Source organism: Pseudopipra pipra, chromosome 10 (genome assembly GCF_036250125.1).
Source record: "Pseudopipra pipra isolate bDixPip1 chromosome 10, bDixPip1.hap1, whole genome shotgun sequence".
Lineage (NCBI taxonomy): Eukaryota > Metazoa > Chordata > Aves > Passeriformes > Pipridae > Pseudopipra > Pseudopipra pipra.
Window position 1 is genome coordinate 25493149 of NC_087558.1, and position 18464 is coordinate 25511612.

Consider the following 18464-nt stretch of genomic DNA (forward strand, 5'->3'; position numbering starts at 1 on the left):
GTGGCAAAAATAAAGAGCAGATATACCAGCCAGTGCTGCAATAGGCAGCAGAGGGAGAAGGTGCCAAGGCTGGAGGATGTTCTGCATTAACCCCTGCGAAGGTCTGGATTCCAGAGGTCAGTGAGTGAGCTCAGCAGCAGCTATGTCAGGTCCCATTCAGGCACCAGTCTAAGCAATCAGCATTGTAAGTCTCTTTGAAAAATCCTGATTATCACCTTTTAAGGCAGGTGAAAATCAATTAATTTTGAGCTTATAAAAGAATGTCTTTGCTCTGGTCAACCTTGGCCACACAGTCACAATACCTTTTGCAGAGATGCACTACCTTTTCTTTCTATTTAGTGTACAAGCACTTCATCTTGGTTATCAGCTCCCTGAAGGTCAGGCTTATTTCTTTAGATCTATTATTTACTGCTTGAATTTCCAGTTCCACCTTTCTGGCTATTACAGCTTCTTTCCCCAACTCCTATTCTTTTCATGATAACTCCATATGATGACTGTTGATAAAGTTAGGAGGACCGTGATTCTAAATGTCTGACCTTCTTCAAAATCTGATAATGGGCACAGTTTCTGAATTATAGGTCATCTCAATTTTGCCAGTAAACCATTTATTTCCAGTGGCCTTCAGACCTCGAGGCTCACAGTGTACTGCAAAATGCATTCCTGAGGGAACAATAAAATAAGAGAGCCATCCTTAGCCTTTGCTTAGCACGTTGGGAGGGATACTACACTTTGGAGAGAATGTTTGTCCACAACATCTCATGCATCACAGTCTCCAAGACCTTCCCTACTCTACAACATTGTCTGGTGTTCGTATGAAGCTGACAGCTATAAGCACCTAATGTGAACTAGCCTCCTTTTCATTTGCAATCCACACGGAAAAGACAGGAAAAATCCATGTTTCCCCACCTACTGAGAGCTATCCAGACACCTTTACCATATTGTCCAACTTACACCTCAGGATACAGTGCCAGCTTTTACATCATTGCCTTAAATGTTACACTGCTGTGGTAGGACCCGATTACACTGTGCTTGTAAAAGCTGTCTCGGTGCCAAGGTACACCTTGGCCTGCAAGCCTCCTTCAGTGGCTGCTCTGAAATGGAGTTCTCAAAATGGCTTGGTCTTACAAAAACACTGCCAAGAGGCACAATTCCTATTGAAGGTCAACACTTCACACAGAGAGACATAGAGCAAGACACAGAGAAAAGCATGTCAAACACAAACTCCTAACTCAAACAGTGCTTGGAAAACTAAGCAGTGACTGGATCCTGAGCAGTTTTTACTTACTGTCAAAGCTCCTGTGCTGTGCTGTGAGTGTTGCCTGGACAGAGCGACCAGCCTCTTTCATCATGGCTTCAAATTCACTTCGGCTTTTGTTTGCAAAGTTCTCCTCCATCTCACTGGTGCAGCAGGTATAGCCTTGTGGGCAGATTCGCAGGTGCTCCCCTAAAATGAGAGAAAATGTAGTTTAATGGCCAGGTCTGGAACAGGAAGGATTTCACTTCAGACAATATCAGCTTAAAAATATCCAGCTGCCTGGTAATCTGGATCTGCATCAGGTTTTTGTGTCAAATTTACCCTCTTATTTGAGTTATCCTGCTTTAATATAGTGGTTGGTGTCAATGCAGGCACAAATTTTCTCACTGCTGACTGTGAGGGAAGGAAAAGCAAAGGAGAGAAAATTCATACAAGGGGCAAGGAGAAGGGAAATATATGTGTCTCCTGCTCAAAGTCTGTCCTAGAATCCAGCTCTGCCTAGAATCCTAGAAAACATGGAAGTCTGATTAAATGACATACTAGCTGTCCCCATTAGACTTAACATGTATATTAGAACAGCTGTTTGAAACTGCTTTGTCAAGGAAAAACACCCAACTCCAAAGTGCTCCCTGCCCTCCCAAACCTATCCTGGGAAGGCATTTCCATAACCAGAGAGGTGAGACTAATGAGAAGTTTTCAAAAGACAGAGACATGCTGAAAGCCAGGAATTTGGGTGACTAATTCCCCTCCACACAAATTGAAATTTTCAATGAAAAGTTTATCTCCCAGAAAGAGACGACACCACCCCAAAAAAGGTTGCTATGACAATCACTGAATATACCCTTTGCTATAGGAAGGACAGAAAAGGTAAGAGGACTCGGCAGCCAAATTGAAAAATTCCCCGGTATGGAGTTCCTCCAGCCTTTTGCAATTTTTTTACTGTGAAGAAGCAAGCATTGGCATAGGCAGAGTCAGCGACATTGTAAAAACAATTGCTAAAGTTCTTATGAGTCCTTACAAAGACATATCCACCTGCAAACACACCCTACATTTCTCCTTACCCAGCAACAATAATTCATTTGAATAAAATCAAACATTTTTTTTTTTAATAATAAAAATCCCCTTGTTCCAAGCATGCATTGAGACAAACTAATTACCAAGTAGTTACCATGCTTAATATAATTTGATTGGTATTGCCAATGATTTTGCTGGCACTTCTACAAGACTGCTGTCTTAATGTCATAGATGAGCCTAAATATCTTAAAAATCACGTTTTATCTAAGTGTCTCTACAGCTTCAGATGCTGAATAGTTTCCCATTAAAGCCCTTAGGTATTTCCAGCATAAAGTCCTTAGCAAATGGATGGTAAAGGGTCTCTGAAACTGGGCATGCGTCCTACCTTTGTGAAAGCCATGTCATCAGCAGCCTAGGAGCAATTCTGACAGGAGTGCTCTATAGTTGATGTATTTTAGGCAGAAGCCATTCAGGATGAGTTTGCATTTTGCTGGCCCTTGGATCCCTCGTCACAGACGAGCCCTGGAGCAACCTCTGCAGGGCATGGTGTGAGCCTGCCCTTGGAAAACGGGTTATTGTGGGCATCTGCACCCCCAGAGCAGTCTTCCTGTCTTGGAATTGCTGCTCACCAGCTTTTGCAGGAGAATAACTGTTGTCATAAGCCTTGTGTTGTGCTTCCATCTGAGAGGAGTGTTGGGGGCAGTGTGTTCCATGGGCTGCCATCTCCCATGGGACCCACTCCCTGTCCCCACAAGTGCCCAGGCACCACACCACTAGAGCAACAGTAAAAGCAGCAACTTGCTTCCATATAAAAACTCAAATATAAGAGTCAAAAATAAACATCATGTGGCTCAGTGCCTGCCATACCAAATGCAAGTTCTGTTCCAGTGCTTGCCTAAGCCTCTCCTTCCCTCATGAACTAGATTGTTCCAAATCATTCCCTGGGCTCCTTTCTGTAAAGCTGCGTTTATCTCTGCAGCGTGAGGCCTGCTGACGTGTGACAGACAGGCAGGAAAAGGGAGCTGTAATTTTCTGACAAGACAAGCCTTTGATTCCTGTCACAGCAAATTAAAAACTTTCTTCTTGTACAGCCCTTTCCATCCAATTTCTGCTGCCACAGGATTTCTGGCAAGGACAGGAGTTTTGTGGACAGCAGTTTTATGTAGGATGCCTCCGTTCCATGAGGCCTTCAGGAGAGAGAGAGGCCTTTTCAGTGCCTCTTTGAGAAGCCGATCAACAAGGAAGTGGATCCCAAGGGATCCCAATGGTTCCCAAAAGTGCCTTTACCACCTCAGTCGCTGGTGAATTTTGCTGTTGAGGTCCGGGTCCTGTGTAGAGCCCTTGCTTTCAATAGAACCCAAGGGTATGAGCACTCCTACCATTCCTCTGTGCACCATTAGCCACCAGGGCTGAAGCCTCAGACAGCTCTTTACAGATACCCTCTTTTGGGAAACTGAAACAAAGCAGTGGGAACTTGGAGAATCTCCCATCTCCTGGCCTGCAGCCAGCAGGTCTCCTGCTTGAAACTGGAAGAGCAAACATGAACATCCCCACAAAGGAGACAGTGACATGTTCATCAAAGCTGCCTGTCAGGCGCATTCCCTGCACAGGCTTAGAAACCAAGGAAGGGGGAATGTGTGGGGATTGCCCCCAGGAGGAGAGGACAGTGAGGCAGAGCCCTGTGCTTTGCCTGAGCTCCCTGATGGATACTGAGGAGCAGCAGCAGTGGGAGGAGTTAATTAAAATGTGACACGCCCAGACAGAACCCCCTGCGCTTCCACCCTAGACAAGGCAGAGCGTGTTTCAGCAGGATGGCACCAGCCCAACACCTTGCTGTGTGAGCAGAGTCTCGAGTCACCGCCAGCCAGCCAGCACTGCGGGACCGAGGGGAAAGGGACAGGGAAAAAAAGGGCAGAAAGCAAGAGAAAAGTCACATCTGTAGCTAAAATCACTTAATTTTGCACAATTAACTTTGTGAATTGAATATAGAATTTTTTCAACCACTCAGAGCGGTTCAATCCCTTTTGAAGTAGCATTTATCTTAGCTTTCTGCAGGTGTTTGTGTGGTACTCAGCACCGCTTCACTCTATCTCAGTGGGAAGCAAAGTTTTTCTTTGCTCTGTAATTCAAACTCTGCGCACACAGAACAGTCCTATAGCACTGTGAACATGCTTTGCTTTCTGTGCTTTTTAACCTGACCCACCCTGGAAACATTCACTATTATTATTTAACCTTTTTCTATTGACTCCAAAATAAATGCACTACAGACCATATTTTTTTTTCTCCTTATATTTCAAAGTGCTTTTGTTTGCCAACTTGCCATTATATCACTGCTGAAGCTGCACTATAAATATCTCTGGGTTTCCTTGGCAGGAGACTATCTGTAAAAACCTATGGAGAGTCAGAGGTGTTTTACGAGGATACAGTGTGTGTTCTCTCTTTGCTGGTGCGTCACGGAAATTCTACCTGTATACAACTGGCCTGTTGTTCACCACTTGCTGGAGAGCTCATGCTCCCAGGCCCTGGAAGAGCTTTACAGAAAGCAAGCGGGCACAGCAGAAGCCAAACTGACAGCAAAGAGATGGCTGCTCAAATCTCCTTGAAGATAATGGATACAGTCCCAGCAACTCTGGCCAACTCTGTGTCAGGCCCAAAGAGATTTACACCACCCCATGGGTCTGTAACTGAAAACCAACCATCTCTCCCCAGCCCTTGACTTGCAACCTCGCAGCTGAGCAGGTCTGGCAGTGGAACATGGAGGTGCACAAGGTGCACTTGATGGCTCAGCTAACACCAGCTGCCCTAAGCACTCTGGATTTAAGACACATTTGTAAGTAAAAGAGGATGCACTTTGAGATGCTCGATTTCCTTTCCAAAAACTAACAGCTTGCCCAAGCTTTTGACAGTCACAATGTGTGGTTCAATATGGGTCTCCCTGGAAAAGCCAGCTCTGCTGCAAAGGCTGCTGAAGCTGGGGTGGGATGTAACCCACCGACTTCATGGTCCCTTGGAAACAGAAACAGGGTAAAGCATGCATGAAAACAGCATCAAACAAATACCTCATTTATGATTAACTGCCCTGGAGTGGAAAGGAATAGGCAGGAGATTGAGGATGAGAAAATATCACATTGCCTGGCTATGGGCTTGGATTGTCCTTCAAATATCCTCTCAGCTGGCTGGGTTAGCAGATCATTTGGGCTATCAAATTCATTACTGCACTTGAGAGTGCTGAATGTTAAATCACTTGACCACTTCCCACTTGGGGATGGAGCCAGGCCGTTACATGGCAGGGTCCCTGCAGAGGGAATAGCCCTGCCTGCAGCCACCACTACCATGAGCTGGTGAGACAGGGCTCAAGCTCCCTGCTTCTTCCCCTGTGTGCTCTGGCCCCGCTACCCCGGCCCACGTGGGCTCCCCTCATCCCTGGGCCTACCTGACATGGGCTGTGTGGTAGAACATACCAGAGTAGCAGGATCTCAGCTCATTGTGTTCAGAAAAGCGCTCCAGATGTTCACTGCTCCTGCATTTCACCCCACCACGAGGCTCCATAGCCACGAAAACAAGACAGAAGGGCAGTCCCAGGGGCGTGAAATGCAATACTGAGAGAAGAGTCCTTGGTTCCTTTAACCATGTAAATAGTGCTATTTCTATCCCTCTCACAGGATGTTGGAGATTGAATTAATTACAATGTTTGCAGAAGGTTTGGGGTTATTTGGATGTGTCAGAGTATCTAAATGCAAATTATTACAAAATCATTCCTCCCAGAGGTTAATTTATTTCAGGCTGTGATAAATCCGTCATAATTCTTCCCTCATATTTGTAACCCTCCTCCCACTCACTCTCCAAACTGCTCCAACAACTCACCTCATGCTCCTAGCCTCAGTTCAGCCCCAGATGCCAGGACAGCTCCCGCCCAAACTCCCTCTTTGAGGGTTTCTGGGTGAACATGTCTCAGGTAATCAGGCTTGTGGAAGTGCCACACTGCTGAGATGCCCCTACCAGGTATGGCAGGGACACCAGGACACAGTCCCTGGCCAAGTGCAGCCAATTAGCCTGAGAGCACCTGGCAGCTGAGGAGCTCCACTCCTCTCCTACTGTCCCTTGTAGGCACTACCGTCTGTTGGCCTCTCCCTCTTCACACCTAAATCCCACCTAGGCTAATGAGCATCACAGCTGGGAACTGAGGACTAACCAGCATAATTTAGACCATGGGTTTTCTTCCTATTCCTCTTTTTTTTTTTTTAACCATGTCAGAATGTCTGCAGCTGATGCAAAATGAGCCTGGAGGTGGTACAGATGTTAAAAATACCTTTCCAAGAGGTAGCACAGTGAAAGTAAATCCCCTTCCTTATGCCTTCCAGCTTTTCCTGCTTCAGATGTTCCCGTCCCTATCTCTATTGAAATATATATCTGTAAAAAAACCACGATTTAGCACGTGCTGATAAGTAATTGACAGCACAGCCAGCACTAATACCGCAGTGCTACCTTGAATCCCAGTCAGATAACTCCTAAGAGGAAACAGGCATACCCAAAAAATATTCAGTCTAGGAGACAGTCCTGACTGACCATCCTAGGAAGAGCTCTTCATGCCATTTTCATTCTAGATGCACTGAGAAACATCAGCTGGAAAGCTGCTTCCAAATACCTATGCCCTGTAATACTCATGTAAGGTGTCCGGGCATGCAGGTGGTCTCCTGTAGTAGCTGCTAACATCAAACTGACCAGACTGCTCTATTAAGGAGAGAGCAAATCAGTTATTTTGCCATATTGCAAAGGCAGATGTTAGCTGTGCAGCCTATTTCTTTGATCTGCAATCAGCTGTCAGCAAAATACGATATCTTCTATTTTATGATTATGTATTAAGAGTATTGTCATTTTTGGCTTTGGTTTGCACACAATGCCAAGGAAGTCATGGCAGGCCTGAATATCAAATATTGTACAGCAAACATTTACATTGTGATCCAAATGCACTGGACTGTGTTCTCCCTGGTCTTGGCGATAACACAAGTTGAGGATCTGCATGGTGGGGCAGGGCTGTGGGCTGGCCCAGAGACCAGGGGCAGAGTATGTCATGAGGAAGGGCTGTGCTCATGTGAAGTCCTGATTTTCCTGCACTTCCATACACAGAAGCACTCTCAGGATGAGAAGCAGAGGTGGGTAGGGTGTAGCCGGGAACCAGCCCTGCCATGAACTCGGGATGTCTCAGATGTGCTGGACTTGGAGCTAATTCAGCAGGAGCGAGAGGAGAGCCAGAAAGAAGCTGTCTGCTTCACCATGCCCTGAAGGAACCACTCATGGACCTCAGTGCTAAGTGGCAAGACCCAGGTCAATCTCACCCTGCCCAAGGCCAGAACAGAGCAGTGTCACAGCTCAGACATGTGCAGAACTGTGGGGAAGAGGCAGGCACTGTCTCACCTCCTGCATCCACACCCATGATCCCATGCACATCCTTACTGCCTCCCGGCCTCAGTAAGATGAGAGGGATTTGGCTAGCATAATCAACTCCTATCTCTCTTGGCCGCTGGGTATCTCAGGGGACTGATAACAAGGGCATGAAGGCTTTTCAAGCTGCACACCACAGGTTTGAATTTGTCCCATGTCAGCAGCTTTTATAATGCCTTACCATCTGAGGGCTGATCAAATAGCTTGTGCTATCTGAGATGAACTAATGTTTTTGTTCCAGATAAAGAAAACAAGCACTACGCTCCACATCAGTGATAAAAACAGCAAACTGGAAAAAATAGTTGGAGAATATGCTTATTCTGTTAAAGCAATGCACGTGTTTAAGATGAGACAATAGCAAAACATTAAATGCTTGTTCCCACAGCTCATCGTTCAGACCAGGATTATACCAACAGAAGTGAACAACCCGGAGCAGATAATCCACAAGATTTGTTCTTTCCACTCCTTATCTTTCTACTCCTACCAGGATTTAATAAACTATCAAAATACTGTTAACCAAATAAGACAACTTAATCTGGCTACTGCATGGAGTTGGCTCCCTACCAGGTTAGCGCTGTTCTGTAATTGCATTACAATGAAAACCTGACACAGTGAATAAATACAGGTACTTCTGAGAAATGCCACAACTGGCATCCTCAGAGCAGAAACCCCCTGATGAGTGGGAGAGCTTTGGGACTGCCCCAGTTCTCACCAACACAGGCCACTCAAGTCTGGATCCCAGGGAACCAGGCGGGAGGGTGTGAAGGAGTCTGAACAGCAATTTCCTCTGTGTTTGCTCTGTTCGTGTGTCAAAATACTTCAGGCTCTGAGGCTGTCAGCTCAGTGTCAAGCTCACACTGGAAGTGTGGTATCAATTTGTTTAATCCTAGACCCCGATGTCAAAGGAATTTATAAGGCAGGCAAACATGGGCAAAAAAAGTTAATTAACAGAGGAGAAAGAGCCACCTCCGTGTCCTAGAAAAATACTAAGTACAGAGTAGATAAGAGTGCCTTCAGAAATGACAGTCTGAAAATCCTAATGTCATCTGTGTATGTTACAGTGGCAAACTGCCCAGAGGAAGGGAACAGAGAAAATGTCACAAGTGCTGACAACAGACATGATTCTTACTGGAAAGCTCTGCATGAAAGCACTTCACCCACGCATTGCTCCTTTGGGTTTTAGGACCGTCTTTCTGAATGAAACAGAACTCCCCTTCCCATCACTCCGCTCCCCAAGTTTCTCTCAGGACCTGGATCTGTCCTTAGCTACATGGGCCTGACTAAGCCGCTGAATCTAAGCTGTGCACACACAGCAGGAATCAGCACAGGGTGCAGCAATCCAAGCCTGTGTTTAAGGACAAAGTAGGAAATGCTTTACAATTTGCAATAGAAAATATCTTTTTCAGCGGTTGAGAGAGGAATGAAAGAACGAGGGCCAAATCCACACATACCACAAGCAATGAAGGACCTCTAGATAACAGAACTCACTGAACACACCAAATCCAACACTCCTGGGCACCAAACCCACCGCAGGGGAGCTCCTGAGCAGGTCTGCTCCAGGAAAAGAGTCTTGTTAAAGGCATCAATTGGGAGCCAGGACATGGTCTACAATTAACACTCTCCAAATACATTAATCCTGAAAGAAGCCTTCAGTTCAGACTAGACCAGTTGCAAGGATAATGGACAAACACACAGGGTGTAACACTGTGTACACTCTTTCCTCTCCCCTTCTCTGAAAAACAGAAAACTCTTAAAATGAATCTTAGACAAGGGAAGAATTATCTTGTCTCTTCTCATAACACTTGTGGGGACGTATTGAAGTTCTGTGTCGTAATCCATCACTATTAACCTCTTTCAGAGTTGTCCCGAGCACATCAGCTTCTCACCAGATGTTTTTTCTTCTTGGAACAAAGAGTCTTTTTATCCTCAGTTTGCTGCAATCTAAAATAAGATCAAACTGGAAACCTATCACTCTTATCAGATGCAGCTTCATTGCAGGCTCCATAACAACATAAATATGTTATTACATAAGAAGAAAAGCAATTCATTAAGCAGAACCTTTTTTTTCCAACTTCTCAGAAAAAAAATCTACTGGAGAAACTGTCAGCTCTTCCTTGTGTCCTGACAGCTTGCTGCCAGAAGGATCAGACTGGAAAAGGAATCTGGGCAGTAAACTGAGGACTAAAGAGGCAGATAGCACTAGGATGTTTAAAGAGGTGAAGGTTTAAAGAGGTGAAGACTCCATTTAAAAAAAAAAAAAAACAACTTTGGGGCAATAATTCATATAATCCATGTCAGGAACTTGAGGAAGGGTTTGGACAAAACCAGAAGCCTTTTCCAGTTTCTCTGCTGAAGCTCTGCAAGGAAAATGGTGGTACTGCACTTAGGTCTAGTTTGGGATAAAGAGATTAAAGAGCTTCAGCAAGCTTGTAAAACTATTGGTCAAGAATAGGGAGTGCTTGTGGCCAGTCCCAATGCCAGTTCCCAATGCAAGAAACAAACCTGGATTAACCTCTCGTGGAGAAGTCAGCAATTAGAGAACCTTTCCTTTCAACCCCAGCAAAGCTGCTCAAGCAGTAGACGCTGGTGTGAAAACCATAAAAATCATCTTTCTGGGTTTCAGCCACATGCTCAACTCAGGGCTCCTGCAAGGATGTACCACAACAGAGCAGGAGGCTGGGCACGGTGCCCAGGGGGCTGCCACAGCTGCCCACCTTGATGAGCTGCACTCCTGGTTGCCAGCTCACCCAGGTGAGGACCGTGGGCTGCCTCCTCCTGCTGAGCACAGCTACAGACACTGCTGGGAGCACCAAGGAGTGCGGGGGCGGCTCATTCCAATCCTGCAGGAGGATGTCTGCATCCAAAGAAGGGTCTTGCTCTCTAGCAAAAAGGGAAAATAAACAAACTAAAAAAACCTAAACCACTCTGTCTGCTGGGAAAAATAAAAATGACTCCTGAGCTTGCAAAAAACCTTGTCTTTAAATAGTTATTAAACACACTAAGTTTTTGGGTCTGAATCTGATTCTGAGAGTTTGCAAAAGCAAAATGCCTACGCCTAAATATCTAAAACTTCAATTTAATGACACTTCTTAATCACAAATTCCATAAATGTGTGTACACTTATCAAAATTAAAAATATGCATGTAACAAATTGTCTGAACCCCACAAATTCAAGATCATCCTTTTTTAGATTTTTATAAAAATTTAAACAACTTTACCTATGCAGAGTTGTTGACTTGTGCCATAAATTGGGAGTGCTTATATCTCCTCTAAAACTCTTTGCTGTATGTGTTGGCAGGGATGTGGGAAGGTGCAGGATTGGAGGGGCAAGTTCTTGTTGCTGTGGGCTTTTTCACTTTGCAACTTGAAGTTTTTTTCAGCCCTAGAAATCCATGGTTCTTCTTCAGCTACTGCTTTGCTTTATTTGTCTCAGGAGTATTTTGGCCAGCAGCAGAACTGCTGAGCTGTGGAGCCCCTTCCTACAATTTGAGGGACCACGAAAGCAAATGGCAAGTATGGGGTCATCTTGTGGGAACATGAAATTACAGACTTCCAGTTCTGCAGCTGATGCAGAACTTGGGCGGACAAGTATCAGCATCCAGGCTGGAGTCTGCTGAAGCCTTTGGCTGCCGTGTGTGAGTGATCTGCAGCAGAAGGAATTCAATATGCTGCCTTTCCCTTCTGGTTGCAGAAGCACGTAGGTAAAACCTGCACCATTGCTCCTCTTTTTATGCCTCCATCTGATCTTCCAAAAGCAGATTACAGAAAGCTGCCTAAAGATGCAAAGGATATCCATAGGGACCTCCTCTTCTGCCCTTAAAATTAATCCCGGGTATGAGGAGATGCAAACACCAGTCTGGTCCTGCCACAACCGTTTCATGAACAGATCTTGGCTTCCACAAACATCAAACCATCGCCTTTCACCCCCGCACAGAGGGGTGATCCAGAGGACCCAGTTTAAACTGCGATGAACATTTGAAACTCCAACGCCCTGCTAGATCTCAACATGGTTCATAGTGCATATGCCCAAAATTTTACCAGAGGAATTTATTTTAGGCAACTTCTGTTTGAAAACTTAATGGAAGTGTAGCTGTTCTCCCCTGAGCGTCAGGAACAGATGACTAAGAAATGTTGCCAGTATCTGTCTTTCAGCGAGATTAGTGTTGGGTTTGTGTGGTATCCTATTTATAACTTTGACAAACAGCTCAACCAGTCATTTCATACCTAATCATAGCTGTCTGCCCGGCTCCCTTCAGGGAAAAGCTTTTTAAAAACTATGTGCCAACATAATACGAACAAAGAGAAGCAAACCATAGTCAAGAAAAAAAAAGACCCTGCTCCCCAAACCAGCAACCAGGAAAAGCTCATGAGCTACAGAGAAAGCAGGTCTTGGTAAATCATAAGGCATAATTAGAGCGTCATTATTCATGGGACTGCACAGCTATCATTAGTCAGTGTTTCCACTGTAAACCCCTATTTTCATAGAGGTTTGCAGCTCAGCTGCAAGGAATTAGTCTGTGATGAAGTTTGGCAGTAGAAATTTTAGAGCAAGGATTATTTTTTTTAAAACCATTTAAAGATCTTTTTTTCTTCCCCTCACCTTCTATTCCCCTCTTACTTTCAAGGCTGTAGCAGTATTTACAGAAGAAACAAAAAACACTTCTGTGTGTGCTCTGATTTTTGGTTTTTCCGTGTATGTCTCTGTGTGGTTAAAGGGACCAACCCATCAATTTAACAGAAGTCTTAAAAAACTGAAGTTGTGATTCCCACAACAATTACTACTCAACTTTCCTTTCGATGCTATTCATGAGCATTAATATCTGTGGTGTTAACTGCTGTGCATTAAGGAGCCTTCACATTCCGAGTAAACCCTGCATATCCATCTAATGCTGAAGATGGGTTTACATTTCATGGGATAGAGCTGTTAGATTTCTTTACATCTTTTTGCTTTGAAATAACATTTTCCAGGGATTATAAGAGATTACTTTCTGCTGGACTCACCCCTAAGCCCTACGCTCGCCCGCCTCTTTGCTCCCTGCCTACCTGACACTTCCATTAGGGCTCACATTTCAGGATGCACAAAGGCATGGTGGGGACCACTAGGAAGAATCACAAGGAAGGGAAAGGGATGGGAGAAACATCTCGATGAGACATTTTATCCCAGACAATATTAAATAGTTCCTTTCACAACATTTTCAGCTACTCAAGAGAAACAGGCTGCTGTTTGCATTTGTAAGAACATCAGAGAAATGCATCTGCTCTTTTCCAACCAGCTTTGGCTGAAGCATCCTAGAGGTTCAGCATCCCTGGGTATGAATGAGATTTGCTTTCACACATAGGGACCACACTCCAGCAAGGTACAGCAGCCTCTGGCCTCTATGCCTGGTTGTCACTGCATGCCACAAGCAGCACAGGTCACAACGAACTGCTTTAAGTGCAGTCCCAGCTCAGAGTGGGTCAACAGTTACTCAGCTTGAGAAAGCAGTGTAAAACTGTGAGCTTGAAGACTTGCAAGGCTCAGTCTGGAACTGGATCGCAGTGAATGGTCCGAGTGTTCATATCAATATCTTCAGTGCACAGTTTCTAAAGAACAGACTAGTTTATCTAGGCAATTTGATTTTCTAGTGAAACAGATGCCACCGTTTAACATCACCTTGCTTCAAATCCCATTTTCCTGGACCTTGATCCTGGCATACAGGAAACTGGCCACCTCTGAGCTTCTAACACCTTGTAATGTTCATGCCCTCCTTGGAGCTCCCCACCCCAGCACTAATGAGCTGCCCCTCAGACAGCCTGGCAGTGTGACAAGGATAAGAGTGCTTGCAAGGTACCACACAGAATTCCTGGAGGCAGCTACCACCAAGCTCCCTGCAATTCCAGTGTATTCTCCAGACGACTAGAACAGCAACACCAGCTATTGTGAAGGGGAGGAAAGCAGATCCCCCACCACACTGACCACAATCATTTGTGAAAACCATAGAAGATAAATTCTTCTTTTAGAGTGAAAGTACTTATCTCTGCTACAAATTGTGGTAAGTACAGTATTTATGTTGCAGAGAAGATGACTTGAATTCCTGCCATGTCTTAAAAACAGTACAAAGCAGAATTTCTACATACTCTGCTTGAATCTGCATTTCAAGGTAGTAGTTAGAAATTAAGAGGCAAATGAACTCAGATTACTCATGTATCTTCAATCATTTACAGGACTGTTAGCAAGATCCAGGCTTCAGAGGGCTGGATCACTTTCCCACTGCAACCATTATTAACCTGACATAACATGTTCATAGAGTAAGAGATGATACCGATGCTGTAACTGGTCTCCACAGAATATGGTTATGATTAGGGAATACCTTAGAGAAACTGTCATTAATTAAGCACTCAGCTACATGCATAAAGATGGGTGAAGGAAAAGCTCTGCAATTTCATGACTTAAAAGAGGTCTGTTCTCAACATTTTGGTTATTGGGTCTTTTTTGCTTGAGTGTTGCTAAGAAGTGGCAGATTCATATTAAATGCAAACTGCACAGTTTTTTCCTTCACCACTTTTCTCCTGCATGTAAGCATGCAGTCTTCTGCACCCACCTGAAAAGACATCATGGCCCAGTCAGTAAAACATGCAACTTTTAAAATCTGAATTTAGTTCTCCCAATACTGTGCATCCAAGTATGTTATTCCCTTCTGGAAAAATCCATAGTGCTTCAAAGTGCATTTCATACATCAGGTCCCAGGTACTTAACTCAGTGAAAACCCAGGGCCCCAATCAAAGGAGCAAGTTCTCCTTTTGATCCCTCTGTTCTCTGAGCTCACTGAGATGCTTTTGCTTTTGAATAATCACATTCTTTGTGCATCACAGCACAATAGTACTGTCACCACATTTTTCTTTCTTGTCTTAGCAAGGGACCATCCCCAGGATGTTTTATCAAGTCTGGAAGTCGACTCCACTTCCAGATTGAATGGAATTTCCCAGTGGGAAATGTTCTTGGCACTCTTAAAGATGTGATATACTACCTCTACACATTTACCAGTCTGGCCACTATTCACCTAAGTCATGAATGCAATGCAAAAACACTTTCTCTTTTTGCAAGCTGATAGGAAAAATTTAATACCAGTCTGACCAGTAAGTAAAAGGCACTGACTATCACTGTGATCAGTGTGATTTTCAGTAATGCCTTGCACCTTGTTTCCCCTGGCCCTGCCCACATTTTGGCCTGTTTCTGAGCTACTCACATAAAATCAGGTACCCACAGAGAAGCAGTCTTCCAGAGCAGAAGACTCTGTTCTGCAGAGCATTCACACTTGTATGCAGGTTGCTTGTCTCCCACCATCTAACTACGTGGTCTTTGCTGACCAGTTTGGGAGGCAAGTGGAGAGGATTTGTTCCTCTGAGCAAATAGAAGTAAACTGTGCAACTCTGTTGGTTTTGGTGTTTATAAGCATGTCATGCTCTAGCCTTCAGGCTTACCCAGGGTACTGCTGAGGGACTGCTGCTCCCCCACCATATGTGCTCACACAGCTTGAATGCCAGTCACAGTGAGCCTCAGTGCACCTGCACTGGAGAAAATCCAAGTGGAAATCTCATGGGAACAAGTGTTATCACTGGGGAGGCTTAGAAACAGGCTGGGCAAACAGCTCTAAATAGACTTCACTGAGCAACTCCTATTTGCTGTATCTGCTGAGGCTACATGGTCTCAGATCACTTTTTCATTCTCCATTTGTCAGGATGTTATGACCTGTCCATCTTGCTGGCTGGGGTGTTAGGCAATGGTATCAGGTTCTTGCACCTCATCTGAGAATTAGGACAACATATCCATCAGTGTGTGAGAGTGACAGGCAACTGTACCTACCCAGCATTAGAAATAAGAAGATACAACAAGATTTGCATGTTTAATTGCATCCTCATTCCCTATGACAGCTGAAACCCCCTTAATTAATACACTTCACACACTGTCTGCTTTTGATTTACTTCAAATTCCAACCATCAGCAGAGGATGTTTGTCCTGTTCCTCCTGAAAGCAACCCGGGATTTGTGATGCCCATCACTCAGCCTCGCTCAAGCAGGAAGACAGCTGTGGATACCTCTCCCCTGCATGAAATATCCTCCTCCCCTCCTTTCGGAGTATGACTGGCCTGCTTAGTCTCCTCAGCCCTCATTCCCTCGGCATACAGAACTTAACCCTTTCATAAAACAAACTCACTGTCTTCCACGTGTCTTTCAGGCCCTATCTCTGAAATTTGACCACAAGACTTCCCTGTTACATTTATGAAAGGTATGTGACTGGTCTCCTGTAATCAACAGATGATGAACACGTAATTCTACATATCCTCACACAGGGCTCATTAGCTGTGGACCATACTGCACTACTGCAGGAAGGAGATGACCACGTGGCAGACCAGCAGCTTGACTGTCATCTCATCTCGTTCCTTCCCAGTCTGTTCTCAGTGACACAGATTACCCACTCACTCCTTCTTCTTCCTCTTCTTTGGTCCCTTTCACTCTGACCCAGTGGTTCCCCACATTTCTGCTAAGTGAGCAGTGCTAAAGTGGCAGTGCAGCAGCCATGCTCCAAACTCCACAGCTCCTGTGAGCCAAAATCTTGGATTTCCTCAAAGTCCCCATTTCTCTTGAAGCACATTGCAATCACCTGGTTTACTGAGGACACAAAGGAAGCATCACTGATTCTATCCCAGCATAACCTTCCACTGAAAACTGGCTCCTCCCTCTGCTTACAGAGTTCTGCATTTGCCTTAAGATATTTATTAGGGCACACAAATAACAAAACCTGCACTTTGATCAGCAGTTGCCTTAAGCCAGCAGAGACACTGAACTACTGATTTCAGAAGCAGCATCTGACAGGGGGAACAAATGGGAATGGATCAGATCTTGTAGAGGAGCTGCTGTTAGAAATCCAGCTCCTTTTCAATATGATGCAAAGCACTTGCGGTAGCTTCGGGTTGTTGCTCACCTGAGGACAAAACTGCTCCCATTGAAGCTGATGTCAAAACTCTGGCTGCCTTCAAAGACAGAGGGACTGGACCCTCAGTGCTTTCAACTCTTGTAACCCACCTGTGTGCTTAACAGCAGGTTAGTCAAATTGGGAAGAGCTTTTGTATCCATCAACCCTCTTCTGAGCAGCAGAGAGAGGTTTGTCCAAACGCAGGGCCCGTTACTTTAATCACAATCACTATACAGTGACTGCCCTGGTATCAGGAGCTAGAACAAAGTGCTTCTTCTCAGAAGTGAAGCGTGCTGCAACTCAGATGCTTTACAGACACTACTGGCCTGAACCAACAGTTCTACCAAGGCAGATTTCATATACTCTGTGTCAAACAGCCAACTAGTTCCTCGCTATGACCTTTAGACTCTGTAATTAAAGACACTGGCAAAGACGAGCTTCCTTCACAAGTCCTGAAAGTATTCCAGTTTCATGCTTTTGCCTGCCAGGAGATGTGAACTTCTAGATGGACTTTAGGGTTTGGTTTTTTTTGGCCTGACACATGATATTTCAGTAAAGGAGTCCAAGAGTCACAAGAACAATCAGTGTATACTTCCTGAGGCAATTCAAAGCTACCAAGATTTCACGTGAAAACAAGAACAATAAAATAGATTCAGGACAGGAAAATTATCTCAAAGCCTCATCACAGTCTAACATGGACAACTTTCAATGTGTCCCTTACTCATATTATCTACTTTAATTCCAAGTAAATTCCACTTCCATTGCTGATTTGTATTCAGAGAAGCCAAATGGATCAGCCTGCAATGCAGCAGAAGTACTGTACTTTTTAGGACAGTTGCCATTCTGAAATATCCTACTCCTTCCTTCTTCCCTAGATGCTTCATTAAAGAGAAAAACAAAACAGAACAAAACACCAAGAAACCCACAACACTATTCCAATTCTAATGGATCTCTGTTGTCTTTGGAAAAATATATGCTCATATATTAGTCTGACCAAATGGAGAGTAGGAAAGAAATGTAGATACATTTTCCCTAAAATGCATAGTGATCCCATGGTACAGGTTGTACAGGAGGGCTCCCCAGAAGATCGGTCCATTGTGGCTTTACCACCTACCAGATAAACTCCTGAGACCTGTTGCTACTGGAAAACCTCTGCATTAGAGTGACCTGTGTCATTCAGTCAGCCTTTCCTCTTCTCAGCAGTCTGTTATTCTCTCTTCTTTGACTTCACACATTCACATTTCTTTGCCATCATCTGTCCTTTTTCACCATCTCATAGATAAGCAGTCTAACAAAGACACAAGAGGAATTTTAACCACCCGAATGCAATGCTGAGGTTGCTTGTTTAGTAGGAAGAAATAAACCCCATCAACTGCAATACCATGGATTCATTGCCTCTGCAAGGCAAAATGGGTGGTGTTTCTTTTTAAAAAGAAAACAAACTCTTCTTAAGAAAGCTCTCAGGATCTTAGAAAAAGAAACATTTAAAAGAACAGCCTTACTGAAAATGTGTGTTGCACTAAGGCTTACAATCAAGTCGTTTGTAATAATAATTTGTGCTTATCTCCACAGAACCACCAAAGCAAAGGCACTGTTTCTCTCATTTTCTGCTGGAGGCTCAGCAATGTTATGTGCCCTCAGGCACGGGTAGGCTCAGGGAAGCCCCCTGAAGCATATGCTGCCTACTCGCACCTGCTCACCATCTTCTCAGGTGAGAGGAATGGTGCCAGTAAAGGACTTTGTCACTGTGTCCATCTTGCACATGTACAGAAAAAATTGTCAAGGGCAAGGATGAGAAAA

General features: G+C 44.5%; 1 protein-coding gene across 1 annotated transcript in view; it reads right to left on the reverse strand.

Annotated features, from left to right (window-relative positions):
• GPC1 (glypican 1) overlaps positions 1 to 18464 on the reverse strand; it is a 204962-nt gene that overhangs the window by 101754 nt on the left and 84744 nt on the right. Inside the window, exon 2 of the mRNA XM_064666976.1 lies at positions 1286 to 1444. Within this exon, the coding sequence (XP_064523046.1) occupies positions 1286 to 1444 (159 nt within the window). The remainder of the gene's footprint in view (positions 1 to 1285; positions 1445 to 18464) is intronic.